The sequence below is a fragment of the Malaclemys terrapin genome, chromosome 11 (genome assembly GCF_027887155.1).
Source record: "Malaclemys terrapin pileata isolate rMalTer1 chromosome 11, rMalTer1.hap1, whole genome shotgun sequence".
Lineage (NCBI taxonomy): Eukaryota > Metazoa > Chordata > Testudines > Emydidae > Malaclemys > Malaclemys terrapin.
The window spans coordinates 68,254,377-68,276,002 of NC_071515.1; the positions used below are offsets into that span (position 1 = coordinate 68,254,377).

General features: G+C 41.1%; 1 protein-coding gene across 3 annotated transcripts in view; it reads right to left on the bottom strand.

The window, feature by feature from the left end:
• KALRN (kalirin RhoGEF kinase) overlaps positions 1–21,626 on the bottom strand; it is a 732,870-nt gene that overhangs the window by 319,424 nt on the left and 391,820 nt on the right. For all 3 annotated transcript variants that reach the window (XM_054043354.1, XM_054043355.1, XM_054043353.1), the window contains exon 10: positions 14,123–14,245. In XM_054043354.1, the coding sequence (XP_053899329.1) occupies positions 14,123–14,245 (123 nt within the window). The remainder of the gene's footprint in view (positions 1–14,122; positions 14,246–21,626) is intronic.

Sequence of the window (21,626 nt, forward strand, 5' to 3'; positions counted from 1 at the left end):
CAGTTGTAGTTTGGGTGCTTCATGCCCCCATTCGCTCCTATGGGCCAGGCTCTGTCATATCTATCTGCTTTGATGGAGAAATAGACAGAGACAGACATTACAGATAAACACATGAATAGGGACTGATTCTCATTTACTTTAGAACCCCTTTATGCCATTCTGGGAGTGTAAAATGGGCTTAGTTTAAATGAGAATCTGGTCATAGACACAAACTGTGTTTGCAATAACTACTTTTTAGAAACACCTTTTTATACATATTGTACAGAAATAAAAACACAAAGGGCCTGATTCTCTCTGGCTTATACAGTAAATCCAGACTTGCGAAATGCTGCTCTTCTGATTTGACTGGGCTTTACACCCGCTTCGCACTCATGTGAGTTGAAGCACAAAGTGCAAGGTAGTGAAGAATCAGGCTCAAAGGCTCTCTGCTTTCCGAGTATTGAAATGGTACAATATGTGGAGTACATACTTTACAGTCCTTGACAACTGGGGCATGAGGCCAATGCAGAGGCAGTAATGAGAGCATCATTTCCTAATGCAGGTATTGCATATACAGCGATGGGTAACTTTATGATAGCAGAAAGCCACAAAATCCACTAAAACCCTTTGGAAGGCCAGGGGTTGTAATGTGTGTGTATATGGGGGGAGGGGTAGAGATCAAGGTCCCAGCCCTTGGGGGACGGGAGACCCTTTGGGAGGGCGGAGGTTGGAGAGAAAGCCTGCCCCGCACTCACCCTACAGCAGTTGCTCCTGTCCTGTGTGGCTGGGCTTGGCTTACTGATCTCACCACAAAGTCATGTGACACATGCACCTGCACACAGGTGGGACACCTCCCCCCGCCCCAATGTCCCGCCCTTCCCCAGCCCTAGTGCTGCTGGATTGTCTGAGAAGATCTGAGGAGCCAGATGTGGTCTCCAGGCCATCAGTTGCTCATCGCTGGCATATAGAACATAAAGGATGAAATGCACAGCAAAGCATAGGAGACATGAAGGGCTCTGAGCCAGCACAGCATAGGGCACTGGGTATGGGAGATGGGACTATGACTGATCAGCCTGTGGCTATGCAGATTAAGTGGCTAGTGAAGTGGGTGAATGAAGATCATGCCACTGTTCCAGTCCAGACAGTGGTGTATTGATTGCAGTACCTGGCCCATCTGTGAGAAGCTGTTCCCCCGTCATAGCTGTGCAGTTCTTCTGCACAGTGCTTACTCAGAGCTGTGTGCAGTACATTTAGATGTAAATGTCACCTCAAAACAGATAAACTCTTTATACTGTGTCTCTATTCCATTTTATGGATCCGATTCTGCCCTTGTATTGTATATATGCACAAAACTCCCAATGGCCTCAGTGTCTCATTTTGCCCCAGATGTATGTATCACAGCAAGGACATTCAATTTACTATTGTTAAAATGACCTGGTGACCCAATTACCAATCTCTGCAAAGCACATACTTTAGTGACTAGGCTGCATTTCAGTTCTTGGATCACAGCTTTACAGAGCTCCCTGTACTGTGGTAACACTTTGTGTCCCATCGAACTGTGAACCTGCGATAGCAGAAGTGGCACATGAATGCAGCCAATAGCTTCAGATGCATTAAATAATTTTGCCCCAGCACAGAATGAGAATCATTGTCAGAGATGTTCTGATATCTTTGGCATTTGCCAAACAAATGCCAGTAGAACAACTTGCCACACTGTGAAATGAGTCACTGATTATTACTTCCTATAGCACAGAGACAGCATGAGTTCACTTAATGCTGCCCTGCATTGCTTTGAGCTAGGAGAGCTAAGCTTGCACACTGGGTTCTTAGTTCTAAAAGGGTTTCAACTCAGCCTATTTTGTGTGGGCATAAATTAAATGTGCCTGGAAAAAAAACCCACCTTATGTTGTACAGTACCTATCTTCCCCTTTGTAATTTCTATGTAAATTGTAAGCTTTCTGGAACATGGGGCCTAGCACATTTTGAGCACTGCATAAACACAATTTAGATGTTCAATTATGGGCAGTTACATATCTAAATTATAGGTTACGTAGTGATAATGAAACATTGGCAAAAAAGGAGCCATCACTGAAAATCTAATCCTGTACATCCAACACATCTTTCAACTCCAAATAGAAACTGTTCATTTGCAGCCCTGAGCCTGACATGTTTAAGGTGAGGGTTGCAGTTTTAATTTCAGTCAGTTGTGATGAAGAATTAATCAATCAATCACAAAGATCCCTTTAGTGTGTGTGTGATGGGTGAGATTATTTCTGACTGTTTTCTGTTCAGTGGAGTCTGTATAATAAGTAGTGGGGGTTCAACCTCCCGTAGATGCTTGTGTGTGACTCCCAGTAGAGTCAGTGGGAGTTAAGCACACACACTGAGGGGAAAAAGCAATCCCTATGCTTTGAATGAAATGGACTAATAATGAGGAGGCATTGTGTGACTGTTTTTGAGGGTGTGTGGGCTGCCATTATATTTGCTGAATACTAATATAGATAGCCATGTTAGAAAAACACCTGTGCAAATAATCAGTGACAATTCAGAAATACCTCCTGGTGTTAGTGCTCTTGCTTTTTGCAAATTATGCAATTTTCCCTCCATAATTATTGTCACTGCATTAAAAACGAAGGTCAAATTTTGCTTTCTTTACTTATGCAAAGCGTCCATTTTCTTCACTGGATAAGAGGGAGGGAGTAAAGAGAGTTCAATTTGAGTTGTTGTGTGTGGAAATGCTTTTTAATAGCCACTAATCCAAGATGACTAAATTTTGCAAACAACACAGCAACATAAAACAGTGGATTCTTGGGACTGGACTATGAAGGATCAGGGCCTCGCGGAGAAAAGATATGGAGGTTAATATTAACAACAGAATTACATTAATTTTAATCAACAAATGAATTAATATTTAGCTGTTAGGATTATAATCTCAGTTATAATTCCAAATACATCCACTGAAGACACTGGAGTTACTCCACATCTAAACAGCTGTAACCAAAATCAAAATCTGACCCATGACAACAGATTTTAAAAATCTGTTGCTAAATAGAATGTATTACAAATATTGAAGTGAAGCATATGTAACAGTCATGCAAAAGGCATGTAAATTAGGTAATGCAAATGCTAGTTTTCATGTCATGTACAATGAAAATGACACTTGAACCAGGAAACTGCATATGAGAGGAACTGGTTGTAGGTGGTCAGACCTAGTGGTCAGAGCAGGAGTCAGGCCCAGTGGTCGGAGTCCGAATACCAGAGCCCAAGGTCAAAGCTGAATCAGAGCCAGGGATCAAAGCGACAGGTCAGAACCGAAGTCAGAGTCCAGATGCCAGAGCCAAGAGCCAGGACAGAGTCAGAGCCAGGAATCAGAAGCAGGGGTCAGAACCAGATTACCTGGAGTCTGGGAAGGCAGAAGCAGGGCTGGTTCCAAGGAAAGAGCAAGACTGGGAGGGGCCTGGAAAAAGGCTGGGTGCAGGGCAGGGTCTAGGCTGGAGCAGTGGAGGAGCAAAGCGGGAGCAGGGTTTGGAGTGAGGCAAGCACAAGGAGACAAACAATCCATGGGCATATGTGTTGAACAGCCAGTGAGCTACTGATGCTGCTGGGCTTAAGAACTGGCCTGCTGACATGTTAGGCTGTCTGGAGACTGAGCAGCTGCAGGGCCTTACTCCTGACACTGCACTACTATACCTATTAAGGACCCAGTGAAGAGGATTCTCCACTCTGTTACAGCCAGTTTGTAGTGTTGTAACTCCTTTGAAATCAGCAATGCAACACTGGTGTAACAGAGAAGAGAATCAGGCCCCTGGTCTTTCCCCAGACATACACACAACATTCATTAATAATAAAAAACTGTCTTTTTTTTACCCACTATCATCAATAAAACGCCAATGGGACAATACATTTAAAATGTAGACTATTTACAATATTGCCTTATGAATTATTCCTGGCTACTATTTTAATGGTTCTGACAGAGACATCATTAGATCTCCAAAACAAAGGAATAAAATCTTGGGGTACTGGCTGTATTTGGCATCAGCATGACAAAAGCAAAAGATGAAAGCTCAAATCAAGTTCAAGGTAGGTGAGGTAATATCTTTTATTGGATCAACTTCTGCTGGTGAAAGACGAGCTGTTGAGCTACATAGAGCTCTTCTTCAGGTCTGGGTTCCTTTCCCAGAAGAGCTTTGTGTAGCTCCAAAGTTTCTCTCTTTCAACAATAAAAGATATTACCTCACTCACCTTGTCTCTCTAATATCCTGGGACCAACACAGCAAATCAAGTTCAGTCTGTCAGAGGTGTTTTGTTTGGTTTCTTTTCCTGTACTGAACATTTTTACTATCAACATCCACAAGAAACGAGATCAACCAAACAGTACTAATCCATCACCATAACAAATTAAACTCCGGAATCCAGGGGACTAATCTTCTTGAATCAATAGCTACAGTTTGATAATCAGCTGATCTGCCTGTGAGGATGGCACAAGGAGAATTGATTAAAGTCAGTTGCAATTTTTTTGGACACATCAGCTTTCTGCTGGCAATGGAGTTTTGTTGAAACAGAAATGTTTCAGGGGAATGTGCAGTTTTTGACAAAATTTTCAACAGGAAATGTCTAAACACATCATTTAGCCTTTCTCATTTCAATATTGTCAAAATAATTTGTTTTGATAAGGTAAAATATAGTTTCAACTTTATCATTTTAATTCATTTCGGTTAGATTATTATATTCAAATATTAATTTAAATATTATATATATATATGTGATATTTTAAATTATTTCAACATTATCGAATTGAAATGTTTCAGTGGTTCCAAATCAACATTTTTCAGTTTCCTTGTTTTTGCCGTGGGAAATTCTGGCTTTTCATTCCGATTCAGAATGAAACAAATTTCAAAGTGGCAGAATTTCCTGTGTAACAAAAATTTATTTTTCTGACCAGCTCTAGAACTGACTGAGAACACATATCTCTTGGTTTTTTTGTTTTTAAATTAATGGAGATATCCCATCTCCTAGAACTGGAAGGGACCCTGAACGGTCATTGAGTCTAGCCCCCTGCCTTCACTAGCAGGACCAAGTACTGATTTTGCCCCAGATCTGTAAGTGGCCCCCTCAAGGATTGAACTCACAACTGTGGGTTTAGCAGGCCAATACTCAAACCACTGAGCTATCCCTCCCCCATATAGCTGTATGTTCCTACTTGTCTATCATAGGAACAATGTTTTGAATTTATAGGCACATTAAAAATATATAGATCTTAAAGACAAAGAAATAAACCAACTTAAGTAAACCTCTTTGGCTGGCCCCTGGTGTTTGCTGAAAATTTATTGTGTTTGTCGATCTCATGATTTTATTGCAAGTAATGTGATTGGCCCCTAGTTCAGGCAGTCTCATGAAAAGATTCAGCTGGTCATGAGATTTTGGGGAAAACAGAAGCACAGACAGAAAGAGACCACCTGTACTGTAGGAGAAGGTGCACTAAATTGCAAATGGGGATTATGAGTTCTAGCCCCAGCTCTTCCACTAATTGCTGTTAATATTTCTCTGCACTTCATAATGCTTATTATGAGTCAAGATCTCAAACTGTTACCCTGGTGGGGGATAACGGTCATTCACCCAATTCATGGGTAAGATAATTCAGAGTTTGCACAAGATCACAAGAGCTGAGAATAAAATCCAGTTCCCTAATATAACTGAGCCAAGTCTCATCCACTTTGCCATGTGGCCTTTGAGAAGAAGCTTGGCAAATTAGGTGTTTTGGTAATACACACTAAGACCTGGTCTACACTAGAAAATTAGGTCGGCTTACCTACGTCACTCAGGGGTGCAAAAAATCCACACATCTCAGTCCCCAAGTAGACAGTGCTAGGCCAACAGAAGAATTCCTCCATTGACCTAGCCACCGCCTTGCAGGAAGGTGGATTAACTACACTGACAGGAGAACCCCTCCCATTGGCATACGTAGTGTCTACACTGAAACGCTACAGTAGCGCAGCTGCAGTGGCACAGCTGTGCCACTGTAACATTTCAAGTGTAGAAAAGCTCTAGCATAGTGCAGCTCTGTGTCATCCCCTTTTTAGACCTTATACAGAGGTTTCTGCTCTGCTACTACTTCCATGGTACGAGAGCCGGTTCTTTAGATAAAGTGGTACAGGTTCATGCGTTTACATTCAGACCCCACAGACAATCCAGATCTGGGCATTGTTTCATTTGGTTATGCTGTCTGTAAGTAACAGAGCACAAGTTGCTTCCATGCAGGAAGAGAAACCAAAAACCTCAAGCCCAGAGTTCCAATGCTGTTTCACAAACATGTATGTAACCCTCCAGTAATGTATGTTTTTTCTCTCCCTATAAGGACTCTTTCAGATAAAAAAATAACAGCATGCTTTCTCCCCTCACCAGTTGTTTATATATCTAAAGTGAAACAGATCTGTGCCATGGATATGAAGGTTGTGAGTTAAGACCTTGTTGATTAGCCATGTGAGGTGATAAATATATAGACATGCAACTTTGCATAAGAATCCTGGAATAATTTCATGATATTTTGAACTTCTGTGGTTAGCAGTACTGAAAGTTTAGTTAGTTTTCTGCTAATTCCAAACAATTTTTTTACCTGCAATTGCTTTAGTTCTCTACTTTCCTTGCCAAAGCTCAATCTTTCACCCCACGTTGTGCCATAGTAAGCCAACTAAAAGAGGAGAATTCCAGCACGCCTGGTAAAATATTCCTATCAACTCTAGACATGCAGGTAGGTCAAAAACCAAACCACAAAGTTTTCAAAAATTACCCTGGGACAACACTCACTAAACACTCATTGTCAACATGGTTTCCTAAATTATGCCTGTTTTAAATCAGTACTCGACTTCATGCCAAACTTAACAATCCTGACATCCAACAGAGTTGGAATTTGTAAGACAAAACACTGGATTTTGATCTTCAAGGCCAAACAAGTAGCTGTTTGCAATTCAGCTTTGGCTTGACTATCCCATAACCTCATTTAGTTTTGGTTGAACTAGTTCAAAAATATTTCAATAATAAAAGATCATAGGGGTACACTTTTACCTGCAGGTGTTCTAGTACTCACTATGTTTGGTAGTTCCCATGACAAACAGAACTTAATAATATTTTTAAATATATTAACACTTACAATATAACACCTTTTTAATCCCAAAGTGCTTTGGAAACTATATACATACAGCACTTCTGGAATGTAATCCACTCCAGAATGGATGACAGGCAGGTGGACAACCAATGTACTATACACTACAATGGAGGGAGGGGAAATTTTAGCCAGGAAGTCCAGAGCAAACTGCTACTCACATGAAGAATACCACATGATCTTTGATTCAAAACAGAACAGATGTGCCCTTGGTTTTCAAGGTCTCATCTGAATGCCCCAAAACAGTAAACTATGGAATTGAAATTATCTGCCCAAGAAAAATGAAGGGCAAAGTTGAATCTGTGGGGATTTGAATTTGTAGGTACAAAAAAGCCTAGACACTTGAAAGCTGATGTTTAGACCTCAAGCCATCCCTGTCCAAATGATCTCATGGGAGTAAATAGAACAGTTGATACTTGTATAGGGGAGAAAGTAAATAACTTTTCACCATCCATTTATAATCACTTCCTGTGAAGTACAGCAATTTTCCCTGTGTGGTGCCTGGGATGTGCTCCACCATAATAGTTGCAGTTAGAAAAGGGTCCAGTAGTTCTCTTGGGGAAACAGGCTTTAAGGAATCCTAAGGTGTTCAGAATCTACAGTAATACAGACGATCTATGTACCGAGATAGACGATGTTTTAACCCTGAATAAGAATGACTTGCCACATTTTGATTCAGATGCAAGCTCCGCAAACTCTAGGGGCCACACATCTCTGGCCCACCCCAGCTCACATGGTATATTTGATGAGGATGAAATAATGATCCTGCAAGTTCTGAAGCAATGGCATCCAGAATGTGTGCACTTGTTACACATTATACTTGAGGTATTTTACATTGTAATCTTAGAGCGTCTAAACCTAAAAGTCACTAATAGCTGAGAAACTGATACGAGGCCAAAGGGCAATGAAGCAGCTCAACAAAGCTAGAGCAATTTCTCAACAAAAGGACAAGTGGTGAGCACTGTATTGTATTTAGGTACCGAATACCCAACTGTGCATTTACAAGAAACAGATGGCACAAAATCATAGAGTTTAAGGCCAGAGGGGACCTCTAGATCATCTCGTCTGATCTCCTGTATATCACAGGCCACCACCATCACCGAGCCACCCACACACTAAATTCAACAATTGCAATTGGGCCAAAGTATTACAGCCTTCGGGAGACTAAACAATTGTGTGCCACTGGTAGAGAACAGAAGGGACTGAGGTGTACCAATACCCAAGGACCCTGCAATGGCAGGGGACTGATTAAGTGGGATATACCCAGATAATTCTAGCAAGTGAGCAGCACCCCATACTGCAGAGGAAAGCAAAAAAACCCCTAAGGTTTACTGCTTTCTCAGGTGACCCTGAGCATTAAAGCATTTTGGGGGTGAGAGGGGGCCTAGTGGAGATATTGCAGCTATCCAGAATCCACCTGGCAATTCAGTTCAAGACAACATTCTGTTAACTTGGATTCAAAACCAAACCATGGCTCAGCCCTTTATAGACCTGAAGGTCTTTTCAAAAATGTACAGGGAGTGCCATCTACAGGCCAAAATACAGAGTGAGACGAATTCTCTCATTCTAGCAAAGTGGTGAGTAAATCTAAACCAGTGGTTCTCAACCAGGGGTCCATGAGCAGGTTTCAGGGGGGCCGCCAAGCAGGTCTAGACTCACTGGGACCCAGGGCAGAAAGCTGAAACCCCACTATATGGGGCTGAAGCCCGGGGCCCTGAGCGCCACCACCAGGAGCTGAAGCCAAAGTCGAAGCAAAGTAGCTTCGCGGGGGGGCCTATGATGTGGGGCCCCAGGCAATTGCTCAGCTTGCTACCCCCTAACGCCGACCCTGACTTTTATAGGTAGAAAACCAGTTATTGTGGCACAGGTGGGCTGTGGAGTTTTTATAGTATGGGGGCGAGGGGGCTCAGAAAGAAAAAGGTTGAGAACCCCTGATCTAAATAACATGGGATCAGATTGCACACACCTGCAAAAGAGCCTACTCAGAAAACTTTCTCTTGAAAAATTAGCTTCAGATCATTCTGGGAGCTGGATCACAAAACCTGTATATCCCCTGAGACTGTGGAGATTTGGGGGGGAGATCTTAAATAGAGGTCATTTGCCTCCATACTATCTGCCAGCCCTCTCCCCTAATTAACAATCAGCATGAATCCAGGCAAGCTGTTTCAACAGGGCTTCTGCCAGGAGCTGCCCATAGTACCCTATGTGAAGGAGGATTTCACAGCATGCAAAGGGCTCTGCACAGAAGTTAACAAGCCTGAGGCCGTTATTAACTTCTAAGCAGATTTCTTGGAGTGTTGGCAGGAGGGACAGTGCACTACGTTCTCCCTCTTCATATGTGGAGTGTAGGGAGTTTTTTGTAGGGGACAGTTCAAAGCCAACAGAGCTGCAGTAGTGGCTCATCTCGTCCTTCCACACAGACATGAACAGATCAAGGGGGCACGATCCAGTCCATAGTATTTTCTCATTCAGTTCTGGAAGAAAAATATTCAGTGCTATTCTATATTGAAGTGCCTGGTGAGGAAAGATTGGCTTGAGATTCTAAAATCGGACCTTATTTGTATTTACATCATGTGTAACATTTGGGGAATTGGCTGAACTGTGGTTATCATATGCACCCATAAAAGATACTCTAGGCCCTCAAAGAGGCTACAGTGCTTATTTGTCATTCCAGGAAGTACTGCCTCAACTGTATTTCCTCTGATGATATCTTGATAACAACTAATCGTTAGTGTCTGATTCTTTCATTTTATTGTTGGCTGGTGCTGTAAGTGCAGCTTTTCCAGGAATGACAAGCCATAGGCTAGTGTTATCTGGCTGAGAAATAGCCAAAGACCTCAGATTTGCCTGAGACACAAAAAAAGGCCTATAAAATGTACAAGAAAAGCCTGGGTTCTGGATGATGCAGAGGACCCACTCAGAGCTCCAGCTATTTTGTCCATCTCATTTTATAGGCCATCCTTACATTTCATGCAGAATAATTACAATAAGAAAAATCTCCAAATATTACAAGAGACGGTATCTTCACACAATGTACAGTCAACATGTGGAAATGGTGGCCATGGGATGTCATGAAGGCCAAAACTATAACTGGGTTAAAAAAAGAATTAGATAATTCATGGACGATAAGTCCAACAAATACTGTTAACCAAGATGGTCAGGGACACAACCCTATGCTCTGGTTGTCCCTAAATCTCCAACTGCCAGAAGCTGGGACTGGACAACAGGAGATGGATCACTTGAAATTGCCCTGTTCTGTTCATTGTCTCTGAAGCATGTGACACTGGCTACTGTCAGAAGACAGGATACAGGGCTAGATGGGCCATGGGTTTGACCCAGTATGGCCGTTCTTACATTCTTACGTGTCCATGATAAACACTGTCCAAACAGTACCTACATGAGAAGGGGTCCACAAATTAGCTTTGCCACACCCATAATGCATTATTCATTAAATCACTGGTGTTTTTCAAGTATATCCATGTACAGCAAACTTATTAATCAGATGTATGTACATAAGAAGACTCTCCACACTGCCAGGACAGTATGTTCCATGTCTTATTGTAGTGCGCTGGCAGATCAGTCAGGTTATAAGGTCTCTCTCTCTAGGGGTATGTCTACACTGCACAGTTCACCCATTGTACTTAGGCAGGTTTTAACCTTAACCCCCCCCCCCTTGCTGTCTGCACAGCAAAACCTTTTACCCAGGTTAGGAAGTGCTTTAAGACCTGGCTAGCTTACCTAGCTGGGGGTTAGAACCCAGGTTACTCTAACTCACACTGGAACCCACCCACTTTGCAGTGAAGAAGCAGGCTAAATCACTCAAGTGCTGATACTTCGGTGTCCTTTCACGATTCCGCACCTGCCCCCCACCCCCCAAAGGCCAGACAAGTTCTTCCATAACTGACAGGGAACGATTCCTAGAGCATCTCCGCACAAAGAACCTTGGGATATGCCTCCAGACACACATGGGTGAGTGCAGAATAAGTGAGGACAGTGTAACTCCGATAGGATTTAGAAGTGGGGATGCTCACATCTGGGGTAGACTAACCAGGGTGAGCAGACCCAGGTGCCAATTACCCAGGTAAACTGTGCAGTGCAGACATTGTCTACATTGCAATCCCAGAAACACAAATATTCTTTACATGCAGTTTAGCAGCATTCAAAAGCATGAACTACCTACCACTGAAAACATCAAGGAAACTCATAGAGAAACTCCAGTCTGATTCTTACAACCAAAAATTCCTCCTATCTGTATGGGCCAGAGGCAAACACATCAGCACCAATAGGAAACAGATGTTGGATAGTAAATGTTTATCCATAAGGCAGAATGAATGCCTGGGAATCACTAAAACGAAATATCACTGTATGCGTCTTCAGTCTCTTAGGCCAGGTATGCACAGACTGCACTTTTTAACCCCGAGTTACCTGATTGCCAATTAACTCAATCTCGGCAAAGGGATAGTGTGGACATTCCTCAATCCTTCATCCCAAGATACAAACATTTTTGCTTTAACCTAGGGCTCAGCCAGGAACGAATCATATGGGATCATCCACACTAGCCTTTACAAAGCGGTTAATCACCTTGAGTTAACTGGTAATTAATTCACTTGAGGGGAAAAAATCACTCTAATGGAGACAAACTCTAAAGGGTTAAGCCCCAAATCCAAAGGGAAGGGGGGATAAAAGAATAAATCATGAATACAGTGAAAAGAAGGAAGATTTATTCCCAAACCACAAAATCTACCTCATGAGACATTTCTTCAGAAGAATCCCAGGTGTGATAAATTTATAGCCTTTCCTCTTTACTCCTGCTATTACTCTTTCCAAAGCAGAGAGTATTATGTTTTCAAGTCTTTGACCTTGGATAAAGCGTGGGATTCCTTTCATTTTCCCCCTCAACATACATCCCCATGCCCCATTTGCCAACACTGCATTCCAATGTCATAGTTCAGACAGACCTCATAAATTAGTAACAATATTCTCATGTAAATCTACCAGAGGAAGGGCCCAGATCCTATTCCCATTGAAGTTAATAGGAATTTTGCCAGGCCAACCATTTCTAAGTGGGAGGCAACACGGCTTAGTAACTAAAGCACAAGACTCAAAGTCATTAGTGTTCAGAGTCTGCCAGGCTGAGCAACCAGTTACCACTGAGATGAGCTACCAATTGACAATGTAAGACAATGTAACTGTAGGCTGCAAATGCAAAGGCTTCATCTCATGAGAAAAGGAGGTACCGTTGTAGTCCTTCACTGTACAGTTCTGGTGTGACCACTTCTGGAATACTGCATTCGTATCTGAGCATCTGATTACCAGAAAGATATTGACAAACTGGAGAGAGCTTAGGAAAAGACAATAATAAAAGATTAGGGGGCTGAAAGGACTGACTAATAAAAAAGCCTAGTGGAGTTAAATTTGTACAATGTGGCTAAGAGACAATTAAAAGGAGACATGATAACAGCTACAAATATATGAAGTCTGTAAATGCCAAGGAAGGAGATGAATTAATTATGACAGTAAAAGGGGCATAAACAAGAGAAATGGAAAGAAATTAAGAAAGGGAAATCATAAACTGAATGTCAAGAAGAACTTCCAGACAGTGACCTCCACCAGGCTGAGAAACAGTCTCCATATGGATATGTGTAAACCATATTGCTTGGGACATCTAAAATTGAACCAGGAAAACACCTGAAAAAGATGGCCAAGGGTTGCACTAGATGATCTAGTAAGTCTTTTCCATCTCATACTTCTATGATAGATCAGGGACCATCTGAGGGGCAATAAGTCTTGTGCCCATCATGTAAGCAAAGTATCTGATCTCTGTAAAACCTAATTTACTGAGAGCACCTTTCCATCTACAATGCCCTGAGACTGGAGCACCTGACTCAAGACCATCAGCAATAAGCTTTATTTACAAAAGTCTGCATTACTCTGTTTATGAGGAACTTAGAGCAAAATGTGATTAGTGATAAAAAGTTTGCATTCTGGTATATATGTTAAGAGTTTTTAATAAAGGGAAGACATACAGCATCATCCCAATAGATCAGTGTAGTTTATCTAAGAAAAGGCTAAGAATTGACTGGATCATAATCTACAAGTACTATATGGGGAAGAGATTTCTAATATACATCTCTTTAGGCTAGCAGAAAAAAGGCATACTAAGCTCCAATGGCTGGAAGGTGAGGCGACATAAATTCAGACTAGGCATAGGGTAAATTTTTTTTAACAGTGATAGTAATTAATCATTAGAAGAACTTACCTAGAAATATGGTAAATTCTCCATCACTTTAAGTCTTTGAAATAAGACTCGATGTCTTTCCAAAATATATACTATACTTCAAACAGAAGTTACAGGCTTGATGCAGAAATTACAGGATGTTCTATGGCCTGTGTTATGCAGAAGGTCAGACTAGATGAGCATAATGGTCTCTTCTGGCCTTAAAATCTATTTATTTACTCACAATAAGTGGGATAATATTTCTCATCATTGCAACCACATCAGCTTCTCCTCTGTTCCTTCACTGGCTACCTCTCCAATTCTATTTCACATTCAAGTGCCTCATCATTAACTCCAAGGCCTGCATTACTCTTTCCCCATCTATACTTCTCATCTCTTGCTTCTCTTCTGTTCCCCATGATCTGCTCTCCTTATTTTGTCCTTTTCTCACTCAGAATAGTGCCATTTTCATGTTCCCTTTATGATGCCTTCCATTTCATGTGTGTGAGGAATCCTCCCCCATCAAATCCACTGCTGTGAAGAAATCTTCCAGTTCTGCTCTCAAGACAACCTTTCATTCTGAACTGAAAATCTGTGGGTGATAGATTTTAAACTTTGCAGGGTAAGATCCTTGTCCATTTCATGTGTTTGAGAAGAGTTACAGAGCTCTATAAATAACATTTGTTCTTAGGAGTCTATGAAAGGAAAACAATATCAGCATGAACATGCAAACTGTGCATATAACTTCCAGATTTTCAGCCTCTTACCTGTGCTACTTCTTCAAAATCATCATGTCTTTTCTGAAGGGCTCGTGCCCTGTGCAGAGATTTTCCCACTCCAGTGTGTTTACTAAGAAAGGCTTCCCCATGATTTTCGATCCAGTCCAATACCTGGGCACAAAAGAACATCCAATTATCTATTATGTCTCTTTATCACACAGAATTTCTCAGTAAATGGCTAAAATAGATGAAAAAATTATTTGTGTATGTTTGCTATAGCAAAATACACTGGCATATGGCAGAGCCTAATCCAATCAGACTGAAGATATATTGTTTTTAGATGTTAGTGATAAATTACCATTATTGGAATGCCATTACCTGTTTATATGGGTTACACATAACATGATCGTTTGAGAGAACATAAGTGTTTGCTTTTGAATAATTTAATCTGAGGTTCTCTGAACTGAAGGGGTGGGGGGAAATGGGAAGTCTTTTACATCTGGTATCTTCCACTTGTTATACATGTGACATTCCACTCCATATTCTTTATTAAAATATGCTTATGATATGAATATGGCATAACTGAGGTATACTTAATGCAAAATGGGTCTTGTAAGATATCATTGGAAAGGTTATGATTTACTGAATGTGATTATACAATTTGTATGCCTGTATCATTTCTGTATCTGAAGTTAGGAATATTGACTATGTATCTGTGTTTCAACTAAGCTACTTTGGGTGATGCCCACTGCTAATACTTCAGGTACAACAATGGAAAAGCCAGACAGGGCTGATGACCCATCAGCAAGGACAATGGACTATGAAAAGACTTGGCCTTCTTGGGTCGCTCCGTACTGTCATGGACGCTGTGATACTACAGACTCAGGTGGTCTTGTCACATCATACTAAACATTACCTCGGACTTCTTGTAATTTTCCACTCAAAGGGAAGGGGGGGGTCAAATTTAGGGAACAAAAAGATCACTCCATGCATTAGCAGGGATGCCTAGAGCCCAAGATGGAAAATACTGGCTGAGTGTAGGAACCATTTGGCAAGTGTGGCTTTGGTGAAACCAGCTGTTACTGATTAAACTGAGATAACTGAAAAAATGAAAAATGAAAAAATGGAAGAAGGTGTGACTTTTATTCAGGCAAATGGAGCCATTTCATGATTTAGCTGTATAGAATCTATAACACCTGGAGTTTCAGTTTTCCTTCCATTATATATTCTAAATGCCTCTTTATAACGAGATCCTCTATAGCTGCAATTTTATATGTACTGTCATCTTTCCTCTCTTCTTCCAATGATGGCAAGAACATTGTAATAATAATATTTAGCATTTACACAGTAGTTTTCATCCACAGAGTTCAAAGCACTTCAGAAAAGTGGGTACTGAAGCACCCTACCTCCTGCTGAGACAATATATAGTTGTCACAAATGCCATTTTGTGTATTAACTAGTAGGATTTGGGATTTTGAAAACAAAATTCCTATCCCTGCTTTTTCTTTTATGATCTACTCTGTTCCCATTTGCCTAGGTTATAGAACATAACACATTCCTTTAATGATATGACAGTAGCATAACACCTGGCCTGCTAAGAGCTTTTCTATGATATGTCTTGTTTGCATATAACTGGTAATAATAGTAATTATTGGAGGGTTGCCTGCTAGCACAGCTGTCATTATGACTCTATTAATACTTCCATTAACATTCTCTTCCCTTTTGTCAGGGGTTTGCAACTTGTTATTAAAATTGGATTCAGGCTAAATCATGACTTAGAAGATCTCAACCCACGAGGTCACAGTCTCTTTTTTTAATAGAAAATTGTAAGCTGTAAAAATGTGATTTCCAATAAACTCACAAATGGCTTCAATTTTTTGGGCAACTTTTTCATATTTACAGCATCAAAAGTAATTTTTAAAACTATATATATATATATAGCATTTTTCATCCTGCAGAGGGGCTGCTTTAATCACTATTGAAATGTTTCCATTTCTGGTATGGGATACCTTCTTTTTTAGGCAACTCACATCAATAGTGTACAACAATTTAAGACAGGAAATGAAAAATACAACACCCACTTTAAATTGTAGATGGAATCCAAGTAGGCAACATATGTTTACCTAATAGGGGCAGGGCACTGATACAAATTATGATATTCCTGCAAAAAGGGACATAGGATATTTAATCCATAACTAGTAACGACATTGGTTTTGCATCTCATCCACACAGCACAGAGCTCCCTAATGCCAGGCTGTGGCATTGATTCAATACTAACTTACAGGGGAGGGTGCCATTTGCTGAATTGCCACACCACTTCCTGCAGTATTGGGAGGTTTCCTTTGAGGTCCCCTCTCTAAGTGCTGCCCTGGCCCAACACTACTTAGCGCGTGAGATCAGATAAAATCACACCTCAGGATAATGAGGTTGTACGTCCGCTTCATAAATCAAAACAAGGTGAACAGTTCAGCTAAAATCTATTAATCATTCACTAACGATATACGCCTCAGTGCCCTATTTGTCTACTCCCCTCCCAACTATCTCCATCCTTTTTCTATGCTGCCTCTGTGCCTGGAATGCCCTTCCTAAACAAATTCCCTAGACCACCTTCCCTTCATGAAGTATCTGACACAATTTCTTCCTTAGGACCTATTTCTACCATAATGTCCAAAAGAAATGAGTCAAATAAGATTTCTATTTAAAACATAATGACTTGCTCTGTCACACTTTTGTGGACCTATTCTGCACCAACCAAAGTCCATCTATTTAAGGTACTTAGCTGGCCCCCTTACCATCGTACCTAAATGCCTCGCAATCTTTAATATATTTATCCTCACAACAACCTTGTGAAGTAGGGAAGTGCTATTATCCCCCATTTTACAGAGGGAGAAGTGAAGTACACAGAGCCTAAGGCCAGATCCTCAAAGGCATTTAGGCACCTAACTCCCACTGAAATCAGTTAGGCCTACACAATGACCTAAGAGAGGAGTCAGAAGGAGGGCATGTCTCACTCCCTTGCATGGGTGTGGAGCCTGAGTCACAATCTAATTATATATAAAGGGCAAAGTATTATTTATAAATACTAATATTAAGGGAGGGCTGGTTGATTTCAATGGGAGTTGGGCTCCTAAATATTTTTGAGGATCTGGGTTTCAGTGACTTGCCCAAAGCCACAAAAGAAATCTGTGGCAGAGAAGGAAATTGAGCCTAGGTCTCCTGAGTTCTAGGTTAGAATCCTAAGTAGTGGGCCATCCTTTACTATTATTATTAATAATTAATACTTTACCCTTATATATAATGCTTTCCATCTGATAAGCTCACAGCTGCTTACAAGCATTAAAATATTAAACCTATCACCAAGCCTGTGAGGTACAGGAATTATTATACTCATTGTACAATGGGGGAAACTGAGGCATGGGACAGTTGAGTGGTAGCCTTAGTTTCTACATCAGAGGCCTAATTTCCAGCAGTGCAGAGCACTCACACTCCAACTGAAAACAGTAGGAGATGCAGATGCTCAGACTTCTAAATATCATGCCCCAAGTCTGCAGCAGACCCAGTCCTGTGACTTAGCCACAAGAACAACCCTGAAAGGTCATCATTCAAATAAAACCATCAGCACTTGTAAACATTTATCTGTCTGTGGTCTTGGAGAGACCACAGTTTTTCTTATGCCGAGAAAAGGAAATGACTCCAGAATCACCGATTGCAGTGTGATAAGTGCTGTTGAATGTTGATTTTTTAAATTGAGATCACAGTACTTATGACTGATTCTGTTGCTGAAAACGAATGACCAGATTTATAGCTGAAAAGCAAAATTATAGTGATTTAGTTCAAATAATTTAATTATTCCTTAGAACTACATATGACTTTTTGTATATTTTGAGAGTGCTGTCAAAAAGTGCAGAGTTCAACATTTATTCCAGTTTATGTTTTTGATTTTATAACTGTCCTCCATATTCCAAATATATTTTAAATTCACCAAGAAAAATATTACATGCCATGAATCATAATAATGATAATCGTTTCAGGTGAGGTGACTAGTTATAGGATATTGTCAGGGCCATTATTTGAAACATGAAGTAATTATTTAACCCCCCAAATGTTTCTTTAATTATCTCTTGCCAGTGAGGATTACGCTGATATTTGATCTAGACTGCAAGCTCTTCAGGACAGGAACTCTCGCTGACAGTGGTGCCTGATCCAGATGTGGATACTACTGCAATAATTATTCTAAAGAACCACAGTGCTGATGCACATTTTATGAAGCCACAGAAGTCTCCAATACAGACTGCTGGGTTATCCTGTGGGCTCAACTCAGACTTCAGAATGCCTGTTAGAAAATACAGTGCTGTATTAGTGACAGTCTAGTTGGTTTCTCACTTTAGGCACAGGCCTGAGTAGAGGGCAGCATTTAAGGGGCACTGCCTAGGAAGCATTGTGACTCATACACACACCTGGGAGTCAGAATGCTGCCTCCCCTGCTTCCTCCTTGCTCGTGGTATAGTACATTAAGGTACTAATTTCCCAGTAGTCTATCCCTGCAGCAATTTACAACACCCCCCGCCACCCATGTTGGCACAGCTACTCTGGTTAGAAAGTAAAATGGTACAGCCAAGGTTCCTTTGTTCCCCCACCCCTTTCCTAAGCACCTGCACAATGGAAGGGAATAAGAGTGTATCCCTGCTTATCCCTACATACCCAGACTCAGGGCCCAGGTGGCCTGCAAAAGAGCATAAGCGAGGTGTGACAGGTGTCTAGCGTCCTTGCATGGGTGCAGCCTCTGAGTCACAATCTAATCTGTATACATTTAATATTCATATTAAACAGGGCTCAGAACTGTTTGTTAGGAATCAGTGTTAGGATGTTAACAGCAGGAGAGCATGAACCATACACAAGCATCACTTCTGAGGACAGCTGTATCCTTTGGCAGAAATGCTGCGGAGGGAGGAGGGGAGACACACACACACAAATAATAGAAAACACCACTCTCAAAAATTGATTTTTTACAATTCCCTTATTTTAAAGAAGAAAAAAAAAAGGAGTACAATTTTCATTTGTTTTCTACACAAATCACATTCTTTTTTCCTCCTGGCAAGCACTGATTTTGCACTGAACAGAACAGAACAGAATGCCTTGGATCAGCCAGCAAACCCAGGTCACCAATTAAATGAAACAAAACTACACTCAATAAATGGATGAAAACATTCTTTGAGCCAGATTCTCCTCTCACAGACTGCAGTGTAAATATACTGATATTAGTGGACTGCTCCTTATTTACACCAATGCACATAATGTTAGCCAATACATTTCTGTTAGCCATGGTACACACCACATTAATAGATATTGTGTGTATGGTATCAATATAATATAAATTATATACATGGCATTGGGAAGTTATGTCACCTGAATGTATTATGCTCTTCCCACAATTCTGTTCACCCATGTCAAGTATCCCATAATATTTTGCAAAGCTGAAATCAGCTTTGGCCTTAGAAAATAGGAAGTCTGTCAAAGCTAAGACACAGGAATGGGGAGCCCTTGCACAGGATAGGATGCACCTCTGTGTCCAGCTGGTTTGGAGTGTAGCATCCAAAACACAGATAAGAAAAGTACAGAACAAAACAACAATTTAAGGAACAGTTACGATTTGGTGGGCTGGATTTAAGTGACATATAAAGAGTTTTGTAGCTTGTAAAATCATACTATAAATACTACTAGCTGAAATACATATCTTTGAAGCACCCCTTCTGTGTAAGGTGAATATACTGTGAGAATTCATTTCCTGGAATGAGGGTATGTATATCTCCTTTTTGTAGTGTACTGCTTTGTCTTTAGACAACAAATATGGCTAAATTCAGTTATTTGGTCTCTTGAGAATTTTTCGGAACAAACCACAAATGTAGTCAAACAACTGGCTATCCCTTTTAGTCAATAATAAAATGGAAGGAGAAATAGATCTATTGTATTTATCCTTGATATTAGGACCAAACTGAGTCCTGTGGTAAGCGAGCACAGCTCTGAATCAAGCCCTGCATCTCAGACACAAATATGTGACGCTAAAAGGAAAAAGACTTGAGAAGGGCATAGAAGCCACCCACACACAATCAGAGTCAGAGAGCGCCGCTATCACCCTAGATAAATCAGAAGAGATGGGTAATCTGTTGATTTTTAAAAGCAGGAATTAGATGGACAGTGTTTTGTCAATAATGACGGGGCAATCTAAGTTCTGCATTTGACAATGACCTGCATTTAACAATGTTTAGTTTCTCCTAAATGGAATGACCCACTGAGGAAGTGACTTGACTGTGGCAATCATCTGGTTTGGGGCTTAATCATTAATCTTTGCCAACTACAAGATACACTGTTGTTGCCACAGTGATTCTAAAACCAGGCTACTTTCAAATTGAAAATAAAATGACACAATTTTACATTAAAAAAATAAAGATCCAGTTTTTAGATCTCAGGTACAAAGGTGAAAAGCTGGAGTAATTCAATTGTGGTTGAATTAATCCAGTAGCAAATCCACTGGGGGTGGAATAATCCCAGAACAACTTCAGTGGTGTACAGAGGATTCTAACACATTGTGAGTGAGGTCCCAATTCAACAGGGTATTTAAGCATGTGCCTAACTTTAAGCACATCACTAGCCTCATTGGCTTCAACGTTAACCGGGACGAAACTCCTCACTTAAAGTCATCCCGGTTAACGTCGTTTCGTTGCTGATCAATTAGGGAACATGCTCGTTTAAAGTTGTGTAATGCTCCCTTCTAACCTCGTTTGGCAGCCGCCTGCTTTGTCTACTGCTTGCAGGAAGAGAAGCCCCTTGCAGCTAGCTGGTGGGGGGTTGTAACCAGGGTGGACCGGCAGCCCTCTATCAGCTCCCCCATCAGCTCCCCGCTCCCCTAAGTTCCCTGTGCAGCAGCTGCCTGCAGTTCAGCTGTGTCCCTCCCCTCACTGCCATGTGCTGCTCCTGCCCTCTGCCTTGGAGCTGCTCCTCGAGACTCCTGCTGTGCCCGGGAGGAGGGAAGGAAGAGGGTGGCTAATGTCAGGATGTCCCTCTCCCCCCTGCTCCTGCACCCCACTTACCCCATCTTCCATAGAGCAGGACTCAGGATGGAGGGAGCTTGCAGCAGCTGGGGTCTCAGCAAGCTGATCTAATTAACAAGGCAGTGTACTTAAGGGAAATACGCATATCTCCCTCCATTCCTGCTGCCTTGTAGAGTGAGAGAGTTAACCCTTGAGGGCTCAGCCAATTGCTAGTTCATCATTTAGCAGTAAGGGAAATATCCCACCTTCTGATTCCTCAACCTCAACCAAGCTTCACAATCATCATCACTGTGTACCAGTATTAAATTGTTTGTTTAAAACTTATACTGTGTGTGTGTGTGTATAATATAGTCTTTTTTTCTAGTGAAAAAAATTTCCCTGGAACCTAACCCCCTCATTTATATTAATTCTTATGGGGAAATTAGATTCGCTTAACATTGTTTCAATTAAAGTCGCATTTTTCAGGAACATAACTACAACGTTAAGTGAGGAGTTACTGTAGT